The sequence below is a fragment of the Gadus macrocephalus genome, chromosome 10, assembly GCF_031168955.1.
Source record: "Gadus macrocephalus chromosome 10, ASM3116895v1".
NCBI classification, from domain to species: domain Eukaryota; kingdom Metazoa; phylum Chordata; class Actinopteri; order Gadiformes; family Gadidae; genus Gadus; species Gadus macrocephalus.
The window spans coordinates 21,112,972-21,129,245 of NC_082391.1; the positions used below are offsets into that span (position 1 = coordinate 21,112,972).

At 44.5% G+C, this 16,274-nt stretch overlaps 3 protein-coding genes across 4 annotated transcripts in view; 2 read left to right on the plus strand and 1 right to left on the minus strand.

The window, feature by feature from the left end:
- Window positions 1-10,402, plus strand: part of ppargc1b (peroxisome proliferator-activated receptor gamma, coactivator 1 beta) — a 27,255-nt gene extending 16,853 nt beyond the window's left edge. Inside the window, 6 exon segments of the mRNA XM_060062954.1 lie at window positions 247-799; window positions 802-888; window positions 1,289-1,346; window positions 1,879-1,997; window positions 2,988-3,115; window positions 5,064-10,402. Of these exon segments, the coding sequence (XP_059918937.1) occupies window positions 247-799; window positions 802-888; window positions 1,289-1,346; window positions 1,879-1,997; window positions 2,988-3,115; window positions 5,064-5,155 (1,037 nt within the window). The 3' untranslated portion in view covers window positions 5,156-10,402.
- A 2,327-nt stretch (window positions 10,403-12,729) lies between these two features.
- Window positions 12,730-14,551, plus strand: LOC132466157 (uncharacterized). Of its 2 annotated transcripts, XM_060063218.1 has the most exons (8): window positions 12,730-13,145; window positions 13,239-13,309; window positions 13,444-13,620; window positions 13,873-13,928; window positions 14,006-14,068; window positions 14,159-14,221; window positions 14,311-14,442; window positions 14,526-14,551. In XM_060063218.1, exons 1-8 carry the CDS (start codon window positions 13,045-13,047, stop codon window positions 14,544-14,546), a joined length of 684 nt encoding a protein of 227 aa, XP_059919201.1. In that variant the 5' UTR covers window positions 12,730-13,044; the 3' UTR covers window positions 14,547-14,551. The 2 variants fall into 2 exon arrangements, with proteins under 2 accessions (XP_059919201.1, XP_059919200.1); XM_060063217.1 differs by having other exon boundaries at window positions 14,311-14,551.
- LOC132466156 (putative nuclease HARBI1) lies at window positions 14,505-16,027 on the minus strand. The gene is given in 5 exon segments (XM_060063216.1): window positions 14,505-14,973; window positions 15,084-15,195; window positions 15,276-15,388; window positions 15,470-15,810; window positions 15,812-16,027. Coding segments are annotated over 5 exon segments (942 nt in total). The 5' UTR covers window positions 15,862-16,027; the 3' UTR covers window positions 14,505-14,647.
- Between the last annotated feature and the right edge of the window lie 247 nt (window positions 16,028-16,274).

Sequence of the window (16,274 nt, forward strand, 5' to 3'; positions counted from 1 at the left end):
TCCGCAAGATGTACTCCTTGCATGTCGCTTGGATCAAAGCGTTTGCTAAATGTATATGCTAGTTAATCATAAATAATAATTCATACATAATAACTATTTCTTCAGATCATACATGTTTCATCTGGTATTTCAGCCAAACAATAGATTATCAAATAGTTGTGCTCTTCCGTTTTTAAATGTTAGCGTTTGTAAAATCGATTTTATCAAATGACCAAGCCTCATTAACATATGCCCCTCCCCCTGCAGGCCTGACTCCGCCCACCACCCCCCCTCACAAGCCGGTGGAGGACGAGCTCTTCAAGCCCGCGGAGGGGGTCGGAGGCGGCGGGGGGGACTCCCCCACCACCTCCACCTCCACCACCACCTCCACCTCCACCACCACCTCCGGGCCCGGGGCCCCCACCCGGGGCCCCTCCTCCTGGCTCCCGCGGGGGCCGCACGCCCGGAAGCTCCCCGAGCAGACGGAGCTGTACGCCCAGCTGCGGCGCGAGGGCCCCGACGGGGAGGCCGAGGGGGGCGTGGCCGGGGTCCGCCGTCCCTACGGCGACCACGACTACTGCGCCCTGACTCTGGGGGAGAGCCGCAAGCGCAGCGCCGCCCTGCTGGGCGCCATACTGCGGGCGCGGGACGGACCGCAGCGGGTGGGGGGGGGAGGAGGAGGAGGAGGAGGAGAGGAGGAGGTGGGGGGAGGAGGAGGAGGAGGAGGAAGGGCATCAGGGAAACTTCAGGAAGAGCAGCAGCAGACGGCGGTGATGTCCCACCGCCAGACGCACGCGGCCACGCCGCCGGCGTCTGAGGAAGAGGAGGGCGAGCGCTCATCTTCCTCCCGCTCGCCCTCCCCCGCGATGGACTCCTCCCCGGCTCCCCCGCAAGCAAGATGGACGCCAGGTGAGAGAAGGAGAGCAGGAGGACGGCCTGAAGGCTCTGCTGCATTAGGAGGGAATCTTCACTTTTTTTTAGCCGCAGTTCATCTCTCCTGGTGTCTGACATTTAAACATTACCCTGCCGCGCTCGCTTGCTCTCGCTCTCTCTCTCTCTTCTCTCTCTCTCTCTCTCTCTCTCTCTCTCTCTCCTCTCTCTCTCTCTCTTTCTCTCCCTCCCCTCTCTCTCTCTCTCTCTCTCTCTCTCTCTCCTCTCCCCCCCTCTCTCTCTCTCTCTCTCTCTCTCTCTCTCTCTCTCTCTCTCTCTCTCTCTCTCTCTCCTCTCTCTTCTCTCTGTCTGTTCCTTCCCTCTCTCTGTCTGTATCTATTATATTTGGCTCTCCCTTATTCTCTCCCTCTCTTAATAGTGAGGTGATGGAAGGCTGTCCTGCAGACAGACAGAGGAACAAAGCCAAACCAGACGAGGTAGAATCCTTGATAACACACACCTGCTACACAATGCTCCGCTATGCTGCTCTATGCTTACCTACACCAGGCTACTCTAACCCTGCCTTGACCACAATTATTCACACATCCATAATCTGATAAGCAGTCAAATTAATCATATTCATGTTCACCATTATAAGCATTACCATTATTCATAACGTCATAAGAATTCATAATGTCACTTTATTAGGCTCACCTCTTCTACCATCACGGTTGGCTCACAGGAAATTACAAGAGGTGTTGATCAGGAATTTTCTAAAACGCTGTAATCCCTTATTAAATAAAACACATCAATAGGTACACATGTCAACGTCAGCCTCCATCTCTGTGTCCGCGAGCGAGCGAGAGAAGTGTTTTAAATAATGAATCCTGTCGGGGATGTGCGATTATTATTCAGAATGCCTGTCCGAGCATTCTCGCGCCCCGCCGTGCCACACCTTTGTCGTCTCCCCTCCTAAACTGCAATGTCATCTGTCCCCCCCGCCTGTTGCCATGGTTGCCCTGTTACCAGGACAACTGCCAGGTGTTCTACATCCACAACCTGCCCAGCAGCGTCACGCACAACATGCTGCGCAAACGCTTCCAGGTCTTCGGCTCCGCACAGGACTGCAAGGTCATCATCCGCAACGAGTGAGTCTGACCCCCTACCTGTCTGACCCCCTACCAGTCTGACCCCCTACCTGTCTGACTGACTACCTGTCTGAGCCCCTACCTGGCTGACTACCTGTCTGACCCCCTACCTGTCTGACTGACTACCTGTCTGAGCCCCTACCTGGCTGACTACCTGTCTGACTGACTACCTGTCTGACCGACTACCTGTCTGACTACCTGTCTGACCCCCTACCTGTCTGACCCCCTACCTGTCTGACTGACTACCTGTCTGACTGACTACCTGTCTGAGCCCCTACCTGGCTGACTACCTGTCTGACTGACTACCTGTCTGACCGACTACCTGTCTGACTACCTGTCTGACCCCCTACCTGTCTGACCCCCTACCTGTCTGACTACCTGTCCTGACTACCTGTCTGACTACCTGTCTGACCCCTACCTGTCTGACTACCTGTCTGACCGACTACCTGTCTGACCGACTACCTGTCTGACTACCTGTCTGACCCCCTACCTGTCTGACTACCTGTCTGACTGACTACCTGTCTGACCCCCTACATGGCTGACTACCTGTCTGACTACCTGTCTGACCCCCTACCTGGCTGACTACCTGTCTGACGGACTACCTGTCTGGCTGACTACCTGTCTAACTGACTACCTATTGGGACTGGCTACCTGTCTGGCTGACTACCTTCCTGTCTTACTCCCTCGCTGTCCGGCAGGATGTCTAGCTTACCGATGACCTAATCTACTCGGTCTGGCTGATTGACTTGTTCAGTTAGTTTGACTATCCGCCTGTCGGTGTCACAGCACAGAATCTCAGTATTCTGCGACAGGATTTCAAGCTGTTCCTTAAAATGTATTTGAATGTGAAGCAATTCTGACCGACCCTCTCTTTCTGTCCCCCTGTGTGTGTGTGTGTGTGTGTGTGTGTGTGTGTGTGTGTGTGTGTGTGTGTGTGTGTGTGTGTGTGTGTGTGTGTGTGTGTGTGTGTGTGTGTGTGTGTGTGTGTAGAGAGCGTTGTGGGGTGATTAAGATTCGCCAGGGAAGCTCGGAGAGACAACGGAGAGAGGGGGAGGCTGCTTTCCAGAGCCGAGCCAACGGTCTGCCGAGACTCAGCAGGAAGCGCTACATCGACCTGGGTAAGACCAACGCACACACGCTCATCTTTATTTATAAACTAATGCATAGACATTAGACATGCACACAAACACGTACGCATCTATATTCATACACTAAATCATACACCTACACACAAACACACACATCTATATTCAAACAAGAATACACACACACAACGCTTATACACTAACACACACACACACAGACACACACTAACCACATGCGCAGAAATAGGCCTTTCGCAGCTGCACTGAAAGTGAGACGTTTTAGGGATAAATCCCGATGGGGCGGTATGTGTGAGGATGAATGTCACAATACGCCCCTCCGGAGTTGAATCCACCCGGCCCCGAGTGTAAAGTCTGGAGAAACAATTCACAACCAGCGAGTGCGAGTTTTGCTGACGCGTTGATGACGTTTCTATCATGCGACCGGAGTGAAACGGGATAAAACAAAGGTTGAAGAAGAACAGACAGACAGAGACAGAAAAAAATATCTCTCTTCTGTTTGTATTGCGAATGTGTCTAAATAAATGCAGTTTTTTGATATCACTGCAAGAGTTGGTAGCCACGCCCGCCATCTTAGATGCGTTGTAAACAAAACACGACAACCTTTGGTGCATACGTCCTGCCTCCGAGCAATCTACCCAGGTTCCAGCCCTTGCCTAAAGTATACAGAGTATCTCCAATAAGTGGGAACACGTCTGATGCGCCTTGTTCCTACACACACACATACACATACTAATCCACATAGCCCCATACACACTCATAAGCACTAAAGCAGATTCACACAAATGAAGGCCGACAAAACTCATACAAGAGGCACATACACACAAACACACTCATACCAACTCTCATACTTGCACACTCTAAAGCACAGACAGATGCAATTGCAAACACACACACACACACACACACACTAACTAACACACACACACACACACACACACACACACTATAAATACCAATAACAACATGCAGGTCAACTAGCCATAAATAATTTATCTGTTTGCTTCAAAGTGAAAGCACTTTTAATGGAGCCATTAGCCATCAGCAGTTTCTGAGCCGTTCAGCTGCTCTCTATTTGATCTCAATCAACAGCAGCTCCACACTGATCCACACTGATGATGTAATCAGATAGTGCTATGATTCCTTCACACTCTCGGTCCTAGGTGTGTGACTGGTGCATTCATTGCCCTGCGGTGAATCACAAGCACCAAAGTCAACAAGAAGTCCACGCTATATTATGTGTCGCAAACAAAACCGCTTAACTCACGTTCTCCTGTGTGTCTCTCCTCCCTCTTCTTCTCCTCCTGCTTCTTATTTGTCTCCCTTGCTACTCCTCCTCCTCCCCCCTCCTGCTCTCTCTCCTCCTCCTCCTCCCCCCTCCTGCTCTCTCACTCCTCCTCCTCATCCCCCCTCCTCCTCCTCTCTCTCCTCCTCCTCCTCCTCCTCCTGCTCTCTCTCCTCCTCCTCCCCCCTCCTGCTCTCTCTCCTCCTCCTCATCCCCCCTCCTCCTCCTCTCTCTCCTCCTCCTCCTCCCCCCTCCTCCTCCTCTCTCTCCTCCTCCTCCTCCCTCCTCCTCCTCTCTCTCCTCCTCCTCATCCCCCCTCCTCCTGCTCTCTCTCTCCTCCTCCTCCTCCCCCCTCCTGCTCTCACTCCTCCTCCTCATCCCCCCTCCTCCTCCTCTCTCTCCTCCTCCCTCCTGCTCTCTCTCCTCCTCCTCATCCCCTCTCTCACTCCTCCTCCTCATCCCCCCTCCTCCTCCTCATCCCCCCTCCTCCTCCTCTCTCTCCTCCTCCTCCTCCCCCCTCCTCCTCTCTCTCCTCCTCCTCATCCCCCCTCCTCCTCCTCTCTCTCCTCCTCCTCCTCCCCCCTCCTCCTCTCTCTCCTCCTCCTCCTCCTCCTCCTCTCTCTCCTCCTCCTCCTCCCCCCTCCTGCTCTCTCACTCCTCCTCCTTTCTCTCCTCCAGACGAAGCTGGCCCGGGCCCCGTGAAGAGCAAGTACGACGCTCTGGACTTTGACACCCTCCTAAAGGAGGCGCAGAAGTCTTTGCACCGCTGACGGGCCTCCCGACCCCTGACCCCCCCCCCAGACCGATCCCCTCCTCACGGCTGGCCTTAGTGACCCCCGACCCCTCCAGCCCTGCTGCCTCGACACCGGGCCTGCGCGCTCCTCCGTCGAAGGCACCCTCGCAAAAGTTGTTTACATTTTTAACATTGGAATAAAAAGACGAGAGAGACCTAGTTTAGAACTTTTCTTTACTTTCCCGCCATGGAGAATTAAGGAGCAAAAATGATACGATGGAAGAGGTTTGATTTTTGAGAAAAAAAAAATGGTACAACTTCTACTGCTACTACTACTAAACTACTACTACTACTACTACTACTGCAACAACGGCAGACACTTTTTTTTCCTGTCGTTGTGCGACGGTCGACGACAAAGCTGCTTCCTGTTGTCTGTGTTGGTGACTTCATCACCCCGCGCCAAAGAAGGTTGGCGGGGCGAGAACCCTTGTGTGGCGTAAATACCTTGCTATTCCCGCGTCGCGTCTTGTTGGTCACGTTGGTCTTCGTGGTTTGTGTGCGTGTGTGTGTCCTCGCGTGTGTTTTATTTTTCGTAAAAAACACACTCTCTGGTCACGCCTGGTGAGACCGCGAGCTGTGTTTTGCCTCAAAGTAGTGACGTTGTGGAGAAAAAAACAACTTTGTTTTAGCAAAAGGAAAAAAATTATCGATGTTTTCAAAAATTTAAACGAAAAAGATTTATAACTGTGTGTGTGTGTGTGTGTGTGCGTGTGTGTGTGTTACGGACAATGAAAATTCTGAAATCAACAAAAAAAACATTTGACTTTAAACGGTTTACACATCGAAAACAAAGAAGAAAAAAAATCATCTTTTTTTATTTTTTGTAACTGTAGTGCTTCCTTGATTTGATCTATGCACTGTACGGAGGTAGAAGTTTCTGCTGTCCTCTGACGAACCCTTTCCTTCTTGTCTGCAAACGCAACCCTCAAAATGGCTTCTTCTACTGGCTCTGGTATCAGGTTGCATACAGCGGACTCTACTAGGTGCATGCGGTGTGCACAGAAGGCCCAGAAGTTTTGTCAAATAGCACTTACTTTACCAAGGTCTGTAAATAGTTAGACCGTCGATGTCAAACATGTTAAGACGTGTTTTTTGTCTTTCTTTATTGTATTTGCCAAACTGCCATTCCCTTTCAATGCTGTCAAAAATATCCCCCAAACACATCTGTCACTTACAATCAGAATACATTGAATACTAAAGGACTACTATAGAAAGTATAAATATATATATTAATGAATCAGTTTACTACAACAATGTCTATCCTCCATGTTCGGCACACAGTCGGGTTAACACAGTCGGCACACAGTCGGGTTGAAATCTAGATTCTGGTTTCAACAGAATGTACTTTGTGAAAATCATGAATGTATCGCCTGCCATCCTCTGACGTTTCCCTCACCTGATGGCTGGTCTTTGATGCACTTTTTGGTTTTGGTAGAGTCTGACGTACACACACACACACCTGATACCGCCAGTAGACGTTGACCATGGGAGGGGGGGGGGGGGGGGGGGGAGGGAGAGAAACCCAGGAGAGAGAGCCATGTGTTGGATAACAACACCAAAGGGTTCTGGGTGAGAATCGTGACCTTGTCGTGACCTTGTTGTCCAAGAGGTATTGTGTCAGCTGAGTTTCTCTACCTCACGTCCATCTCTACCATCTCCACCTCCGTTCCTCTCCTCCATGTCTAATCCCTTTCCATTTATTTGTCCTGGACTCCAATACCCCCCCCCCCAACTCTCTGGTTCTTCCTGTAAGTTTCCGGAAAATGCTTTTGCTTTTCCACTTCCCATGTTTTTTGTTTGACCAAGGTACAAGGACTGAAACCCATGTTGATGGTATATAGCCACTTAATGAAGGGGCCTTTTTCTCTTTCTCTCTATTCCCTTTCTTTCTCTCTCTCTCTCTCTCTCTCTCTCTCTCTCTCTCTCTCTCTCTCTCTCTCCTCTTTGGCCTCATCGTTAATGGTTTTCTGTGGCTAGCGTGTGCGTATCTATCCTGAGTGTTGTGTGTCTTGTGCGTATCAGAGTTAGAGCTGCATCTGTTCCCAGGCCTCCCAATTCATCCACACCCCTCTCCATGTTATCGTGTTCAGGGATCCCTGCGTCCCTCGACAGCACAGCCCAACTCTATCTATCCACCTATCTAGCAATCTATATCCATCTATCTATTCACCGACTGTACCTTTTCCCTAGTATGTCACCGTTGGCGTAACAGACACCCACCCACTTTGTGTACAAGTTGTCCCCCTGCCCCCATCACCACCCCCACCATGCCACCCTCCTATCTAATCAACCCCACGGTAACACACACGAAAAATTGAATGTTTACATCTCTCGATTCTCGTTAGACTTTCTTAGAGACACACACTAAGTACAAAGATGCCTTATTCAGGACGCGACATGTAGGCTGATTTCTCAAAAAACGAAACAAATTAAAATATTACAAATTGGTTGAATTACGAATTGATTGGAAAACACCCAAAGTGAAAGTCGTTTCGCAATTAAAAGTAATTGACATGGATCAGTTCTACCAGAATGGGTATTTGTGCTTAGTTTGTACACTGCTAAAAGAGTGAAGAGAGGATACGCTGGTTTACATATTAAAAAAGAAACAATATATTATAATATATAAATATATATAATGTGTATATAGCACTATGCCTCATTGTAAACATTTAAAAAGATGTAAGTGTGTTTTTTTAAAGGCGGCGGGTTAGGATTGTTGATTATCAGGAAGCTTTGGACTTGCGCTAGGAAGTTAGAAGGAGTTCAATACAGGAAGGAATTTAAGGGAAAAGGTTTTTGTTTTCACAATAAAAGTCCACAATATTTGGGAAAGCATGAGAGGCGAGAGGAGTTTCCCTTTAGTCTGTTGTACTAGAAAGTTATTTTTCTCTGCCCATTTTTGAAACGATATCGGTTTGTCCGTTTATTTTTTTCTTAAAAAAAAAATCAATTGATGCAATAGCTACTAATCGTATCTAAGTAACAGCTTTTACAGATAAAGGTAATAATGTACAGTGTGGTGTATGGTGGTTGAAATACAACTTTGGGCAAACCTTGAACTGCAAATTCTCTAGGCTACTCTGGTTAGAAGGCTGTTAAACATACGAAAAAAATCCAAAAAAGAAAAGTACCGGACGAATGTTAATGGTTACGACATTTAGACGATACACCTGTACAACATGTATGACTATACTCTTGCACAAAAGAAAAACGCCCCAGGTAGTGAAGCATTTGTTCACAATATATATATTGTTTTTCATTGAAGGGAAACTTGTAACTAGATTATTGCCACATTTTGATGGTGCACAGGTCTGTTCAAAGTCTAATTTAGTTGTGTCAGAGACAATGGTAAATATGGTAACTCACGTCTACACGTATGACTGCTATTGGAACACGAGAGGAAGAAAAAAAAAAAAAGGATATTAATTGAAGATGTCAGAGCGTTATGGTTAACTACACCCCCTGCTGAAGGTAGAGTCTTACTCGGTACAGTGATGGCCATTTTAGAAGACCCCTCTCTCTTCATTGGTGGATTTAATTATTTCGGCTCCTCTCCAAATGTAAGTTCCATTTTAGAGCTAGCTAGGATTCTAAAATCAAAGCACTGGCTGTCATTGGCCACGGGAACAATCTGTGTGTGTGTTTTGTGTTTTTGATGAAGAGGGGACTTCTAGGGTGCATCCTGCTCTGCTCCTTCTCTGAACGGTGCATTTATTGTGCTGGAGGTGATGACATTTTAACATCTTCACCCTCATGACAAGCCTTAAAACTCAACTGGTGGGGTGCAACGACTCCAATTCCAACTCCTGTCCAAATCCAATCTGGTTTTCTTGTTCCTCAGTAATGACTGACGTGATTTAAAAAGCGTTTTTTTTGTTTTCAATACAGCCATAATATAAAATGAAGCTATATACATATATATGAATATATATATATATATTTATGTGTTTGTGTAGATATCTAGATGATTATATACTTTCTTATAGAAAATCTTTGATGTTGACCATTTTTCCTGCGTGTCATGAGAACACGTCGACACATTTAAAAATGGCTGCCATCCCGGTTTGGGAGCCACTGGCACCTGAACCCAAAAATATTCTCCTTCCACAGGGAGTCCTCTTCCAATGCAATACATTTTATTTCCACTTCTCAGTTATGGTTAATGTTGAGAGAGAGAAAAAAGAAAAATGTTTGTGGCAAGTTGACCAAAAATAAACAAATAAATACATCCACAGTAATAAAACAAAGACAACAAAAAAAACGTTTGTCAACAGCTTTCTTTGTTCACATGTTTGCTGGCTTTGTTTTTAAAAGATGCCACCAGAATGTTCTCACTTAGACCCACCAAAACCAACGTTTTAGGGACATGTTTTTCTGTTTTTCTTGTTTCTTTATCGTTTAAATATAAGGAAAAAAAAAATGTAATCTGTCTGCTAGCTGTAGGAACTGTTTGAGCGCGACGATTTAGCTTTGCAATACAGGCCAATCTCTGGCCAATCAGAATTAATTTAGCAGATCACATGTCGTCCAGGCTTCCCTACATACGGTTGCAATGTTTAGAAACTAACTGATAACTTGTCTTGATGGTACAGTTGATGTGAGCCCTCAGAAGGGACTGCAAGCTATCGTCTATAGCTAAATGTCGGTGGGTATTATGGTGGAAGAGAAACAAATAATATATATAAAGGGCATAAATTCTTCTTTTTTTTTTTTTTTCTTCGCTGTTGATTTAATTGTCTATTTACATCTAATGACTATCAAAGATACAGACGTGATTATTTTCCTTTTTTAACTTAGTTTTTGGTAAGACAAAAAACAGTAAATACTGCTAGTAATATTTTATATTTTTACATATATTGGTTTTATTCTGCGTTTTTTTATTTATATGCCTCTTAGTTTGGATGTATTTTAAATTGTGTTTTTTTTCTCGTTTTGTGTGATTTCATATGTTCAGAATGTGGAGAAAATGCATTTCAGTATTTTTGAATTGTTAAAATCTAGTTTCATAGACGCGCAAGTATCTGATGTTATATTATAAATTATATTTTAATTCGTGTAAATAGTTTAAAACAGAAGACTATGACTTCCGTTTAAGCTGAATACATTTCTCTTCAGAGATTGTTTACATTAAAAAAAACTGTAGAAATGTGCTCCTCATATACTGTATAAAGTACATATATTCATTCAATTGCCTCCAAAAAATAAAACCCTAATGAGCAAAGTTCTAGTGGTGTTATTATTCCAACAGAATTTAAATATCATTCATAGGTACTATTTATATATCATAAATATTTGTTATTTACATAACATGAGTATGTATCTGTGGACAACTTTTGTAAATATATAATATGCAAACAATATTTAAATAAGTCCTTATTTGTTTTCGTCACATTTGAGTATTTTGTTATTGAAGTCTGTGTGTGTGTTCGACCTTAGAGTGTGCGAGTGTTTGTGTGTTTTAGTGTTTGTGTGTGTGTGTGTGCAGTTATACCCTTTGGTTCAATGTCTCCCTGATTAACTAGTTCCAGGTAACATGGCAGGTCATTTTATGCCTGATTAAACAGGCAATCCGCCCGGCAACTGTGATGCAGATCAGAGAGGGGGGAGGGGGGTTGTGGGGGCAACATGGTACATGGTAGAACACATCAACTCGTCACTGTCATGGGGTACGCCTCAACACAAAAACCAACAGGATACAATGGCTTTAGCTTGTAGGGCCAGTGTTTTCACCACCTGTTGTGAGAATCTTAGTTTATTACAGGCCATTTCAGGTATATATATATAGATGATGACTGTAATAGGCATGGAATTGATCATTTTATTGGCGTTGGGGCTGTTTATTCAGATGAAAAAAATGCAGTCGGATGAGAGAAAAGATCCGTCAGCTATTAAGTGAGTTTAATTCTTCTGAATATCTGCGTCTGAATGAGAAATTTTGATTGGGAGACCGCGGCAGCTAATTTCTGAAAATTATCTCTGTATCCTCTGTATCTCTTATACCTGGCAACCACAGGTGCTTGAAATCCAATACTTCTGAATGGCCCAGAAATGGCGGGAGGAAGCAAAGAGGCAGAGGACCCTTTTGGTTGTTCAGTTTCATAATCCCACTCTCTGTTGCTCTGTTCTGCTCTCTCTCTTCACAGCTATCGACTCTTACCTAAAGCAGCTTAACAAAATGATATTAACATGAACAATGTAAATAGGGTGCCGCTACGGTCAGACCGAGAACAGAGAAGAGCTTTAACGGGTCAGATGTTGTTATGGTAGATGGATGCCATCACTTAATCCTGGAATTCATCTGATGGATCAAAGTAAGGGTTATCTGACTATACAATCCCTCAGTGAATTACATCTGGGTCCAATAGAAACCAGGACCCAATCCCATAAGGACCACTAAAACCACTAACAGATTGCCACAAAACATCTGAGAAGCTAAAGAAATGATTTATTATAAATTATAATATGTATTAGCTATATATGGTACCACATCACAATATATGCTTTATATTTCATGATTTCTACCAAAATATTGTGCTTGTTGTGGAATTGCAACCTTTAGGTAGTGCCAGGGCCGACGGACTGCGGGGACAAAGGGGACAGTTGTGGGGGGACCCAAGGCAGAGGGGGGGCCCATGAAAAAAAAAAAAAAAATTACATATCGGCCACGTCCCCCCCCCCTCCCCCGTCAACAATCGCTCCATACTCCCCCCCCCCCCCCCCCCGTCAACAATCGCTCCATACCCCCCCCCCCCCCCCCCCCCCTGTCAACAACTTAGCGCAGGGGGGTCCATCAGTACCTATAGTATAGGGGCCCAGGATTTGGTGCAACGGCCCTGGGTAGTGCTACAATCAATCAGTTCAGGACATTTAATAATATTGTATTTACATGAATCTAGGCCGTTACTAAGCTGAGAGTACAGAGCCTGTAAAATGCTGACATTTGTAATTAATGCAATTGCAATCAGTTGTAATGTAAAAGAAAACACAGCAATTCAATTTAACTATTCTCAGTTTATACATTTAAACATTTGTGGCATTTATTTTGTAAGTCAAATCAGATTTCTTAAGCGTTACCTTTCCATAAAGGAAACAAATTTGCTGATATCTGCTAAATGAGTGTCAATTTGAGTCAGATCCTGGTCCATCTCATCCAACAGGATGATATGGTTGAAGGTCCAAACAGGACTCTGTTTGAACAGACATTTATGTGACTCCTTTACTCTTCACTCCCTTACGTTTTTTAGAAACTTGGACATGCAGCAGTTGGAAATCTTGTTTAGCTACTCAGATTTTGTTTGGACACTTTGCTTGTTTTCAGCCTCATTTAAAACGGAGGCCAAGAGGACACTTGGCTAGAAGCTTTTGATAAACAAATTGACTAAAGAACTCAATGTGAATCTAGATGTCAGTACAGCATGTCCTGTGATCCTCCTGTTCTGCAGCCAAAAGCATGTTTCTAGAGCAGGGGTCAGCAACCTTTTGAACATGCAGTGCCAGTTTGACATTTTCCCGTTAATGAGTGTGCCTTAAGCAACAATACATTAAAAATTAAGGTGAAAACATTTACAGAAGACCTGGGGCCCGTTTCAGAAAGCAGGTTCAACAAACTCTGAGTTAAAACCTTAACTCTATGTTGACCAACTCTGAGCTGTCAAACTCTAAGTTTTCGGTTTCAGAACAGGTGATAACACTTAGTTCAATCAACTCAGAGTCAAGGTAACCCTGAGTGAAGCTTGTGCATGAGGATATAAAAAGCCCTCATCAATGGAGCACAGATAACATGATTCACCATGGCAACAAGTGGTAAACAGCCTCGATCCTCCTACTTCTCCCCAGTGGAGTTGGAAATATTAATGACTGCGTATGCAGAAAGTGAGCATATATTTTTTAAAAAGAAGCAATACTGTGGCAGCAGCAAAAGAGCGGGAGCTTGCGTGGCAGAAAATTGCTGACCGAGTCAATGCGTGAGCGTTAATTTGAGAAAAAAAAGAAATGTTTTGTCTTGAATGTTCCACTTATTCAACAATTATATTCCATATGTGTGTCTGTGAGCACAGGTGCAACCCAACAGGCACCAAACGGACTTGGCAGCAGCTAAAGATGAAATATACAAATGTGGTTCAAACAGGTAAGGTATAATAAATCCCAACACTGCCAGTATTTAATATTGTCTCTATGAAAGCAACACCTAAATGCCTTTTATACATACAAGTCTCCAAAGTTGTGTTTTCTGTATGCATTTAAATTTGACCTCCATTATAGCCAACAGAAAAAAGGCTGAGGCCCGCAAAACAGGTGGCGGTCCACCACCATCACCTCTCACAGAGGCTGAAGAGATGGCCCTCAGTCAGAACAGTGGGCGACCCATTGCTGAGGGCATCTCTGGGGGGAGCTCATCGGACCCAGCCACGCCCCAGGACACAGGGGCCTACATAAAAGGTAAGTTATTCAAATGAATGGCATGTACGTCAATCCTTTTTCTAGTGTTCGCTCAGTAATGGCCACCCATTCATCTTAGGCACAACTTGGCACACTGATTTTTCTTGTAGCAGTAGGCTACAGTTCTTTGCAATTGGCTGCTTTTGCTTTCAGATAATCTATTTTAAGGTGAATCAGAGTTTGAAAATTGTGTTTAAATTAGGTGGGGGACTTTTCTGGGTAATCATCAACTGTCTAATCTTCATCTATCAGTTACTGATGGTGTAATCTGTCTCGTGGAGCCTTCTGCCATAACAGACCTCCATGCTGTAAGTAAGTACTCTTAATATTCCACAGATTTTTCATAATTGGTAGAATATAACACAAACATTCTGTTTCATTACAGGAGGATGGTGAAGACACCTTATCAGCTGCCACAGAGAAGGAAGATGCAGAGAGGCCTGTTGAAGTATACACTTTTTTTTTTTTTTAAATAACTTTGGCTTCAGTTAATAGTGTTGTTCCACAATACAACTTGCGACTTCTTTCTCTCTAACAGAGCCATGCTGGAAATTACAATGAGGAAGAAGGTCCATCAACCTCCACAGAACAGCTTACCTCAGTAAGATGTTGTTCAGCATTGACCCACAACTTACAATGACGCTAAGTAGACATGGAATGGGAAATTCAACGTCATTTATGTTCGTATAGCTCCCTGTGAAACAACTCTATAAGGTATATTTGCAAGCACAAATCAACAAATTTCATCTGGAAATGGACCATATAAGGCTGCAGATCACAAAGACAAAAATGGAAATACAAATGCTGGACCATCAGTTAAAGGTGGGTGACGTGCCCACAGATGGATGATTTTTAATTGTTTCAACAACAAAGGATTAACAACTGTACAAAATGTGTCCTTCTAGGAAATAAAGAAGACCTCATAAAATGAGATGCATATTGTCGTTCTTTAACACTGGGGAGGTGATGGGTCAGTTAGAAATGATTGACGCATATCATGTCTCTAACAGCTCTTCCATCTCGTGCATCAGCAGGGGGGGTCAGGATTAATACCTGGATCACAGGGGGAAAGAGTAGGGCATTGTTCTCCTCTAATAGTGGCAATGTTGTGGAGAACCACACATGCCACTATAATGTCACAAGCTCTCTCTGGGGTGACCCTGAGCCTACGAAGGCACTGGAACCGGGCCTTGAGTATCCCGATGGTCATCTCCACTCTGGCTCGTGTCCTGCAGTGAGCCAAGTTGTGGTGTTGCTGTGGGCCAGGGCCAGGGTCAGGGTCAGGGTAAGGGGTCAGCAGATAGCGCTGGCAGGGGTACCCTCTGTCTCCGAGTAGATAACCATCAAACTCTCCTATGATAATACAAGATACACTTTATTGTTTCAGTTGTAATAGGAGGAAACAAAATATTGATCATAGGATATAACTATATACTGGATACATAAACTATATATAAACTCACCACGGGCAAATCTGGCACTCAGTGTAGACTCACGAAACATTCGTGAGTCATGCACAGACCCAGGCCACTTCGCTTCCACATTGTTAATCATGTGGGCTCCATCACATATGATCTTCACAGTGGAGAACAGTAATTAGCTGTATGGTGAAGTATATTTAATTTGAAATGTTAAAGGCTACTATTTAGGCCTACCTGTACATTAATGCTGTGGACAGATCTCCTATTCACATAATCTCCTTCATTTATTGAAGGAGCTATGATAGGAATGTGAGTGCCATCTATGCAGCCAATCACACCTGGAAACCCTAAAATATATCAAATTGACTGATTAGTGCTTCAAGTCTCAAAGCTTTATGACATAAATGAATTACTGCTTAGACTGATACCTGCAATTCTGTGGAACTCTTCTTTGAGAAGTCTGGTGGGTCTGTGACTTGGGAACACTACAAACGTGCATAGTAGCCGTTTCAGTGCAAGTGTCACATTTCGGACAGCCCGACAGACAGTTGCCTTGGACACATGCTCTGCATCACCGACGTTATACAAAAAACTGCCGTTGGCAAAAAAACGAAGTCCAATACAAAGAATTTGCTCGGAACTGAGAGCGTGTCCACGATGTGTCATGTGAGCGATGTGAGGGCTGAGAATATTGTTTATATAAATTATTGATGATGCAGAGAAACGGAAACGCTCAAACAGGTACTCATCAGGGAATGATAAAACATCCAAGTATCTGCGCCTCGACATCAACTGGCTCTTCAATAAAAGGACACGCCATGTCTGCCACTGCCTTCAGTCTGCAGGCTTCAACTTAAGAGCAGGAGAAACTCGGGGTTAGTTGAAGAAAACCTGACAGTGAGCAGGTTAGGTTCACGGAGTATGTTGCCAGGGTAACTGACTCAGAGTAAAGCTAAACTGGCTTTGTGAAACTGAAAAACCAGAGTTTCCCTCGGGTTGACTAACTCAGAGCTTTCACTAAACCTGCTTTCTGAAACGGGCCCCTGGAATTGTACTACTTCCATATAGTCCACAATCATGCATCAACATTTTAAATATTTTTTTGGTTGTTATATTTGCAACAAGGGTTTACAAATTATAATTACATATGTCCCATCTTAAAACACCATTTTCAGAAACTCATTCAAAAACATTTGTACTGCACTGTGAGAAATGTAAAAAACGAGAATATAT

Coding starts and splice junctions, on each gene's coding strand:
- LOC132466157 (XM_060063217.1), top strand. CDS start 13,045: ATGCAGAAAGTGAGCATATATTTTTTAAAAAGAAGCAATACTGTGGCA. Junction 13,310..13,443: donor TACAAATGTGGTTCAAACAG/GTAAGGTATAAT, acceptor CCTCCATTATAG/CCAACAGAAAAAAGGCTGAG. Junction 13,621..13,872: donor CACAGGGGCCTACATAAAAG/GTAAGTTATTCA, acceptor TTCATCTATCAG/TTACTGATGGTGTAATCTGT.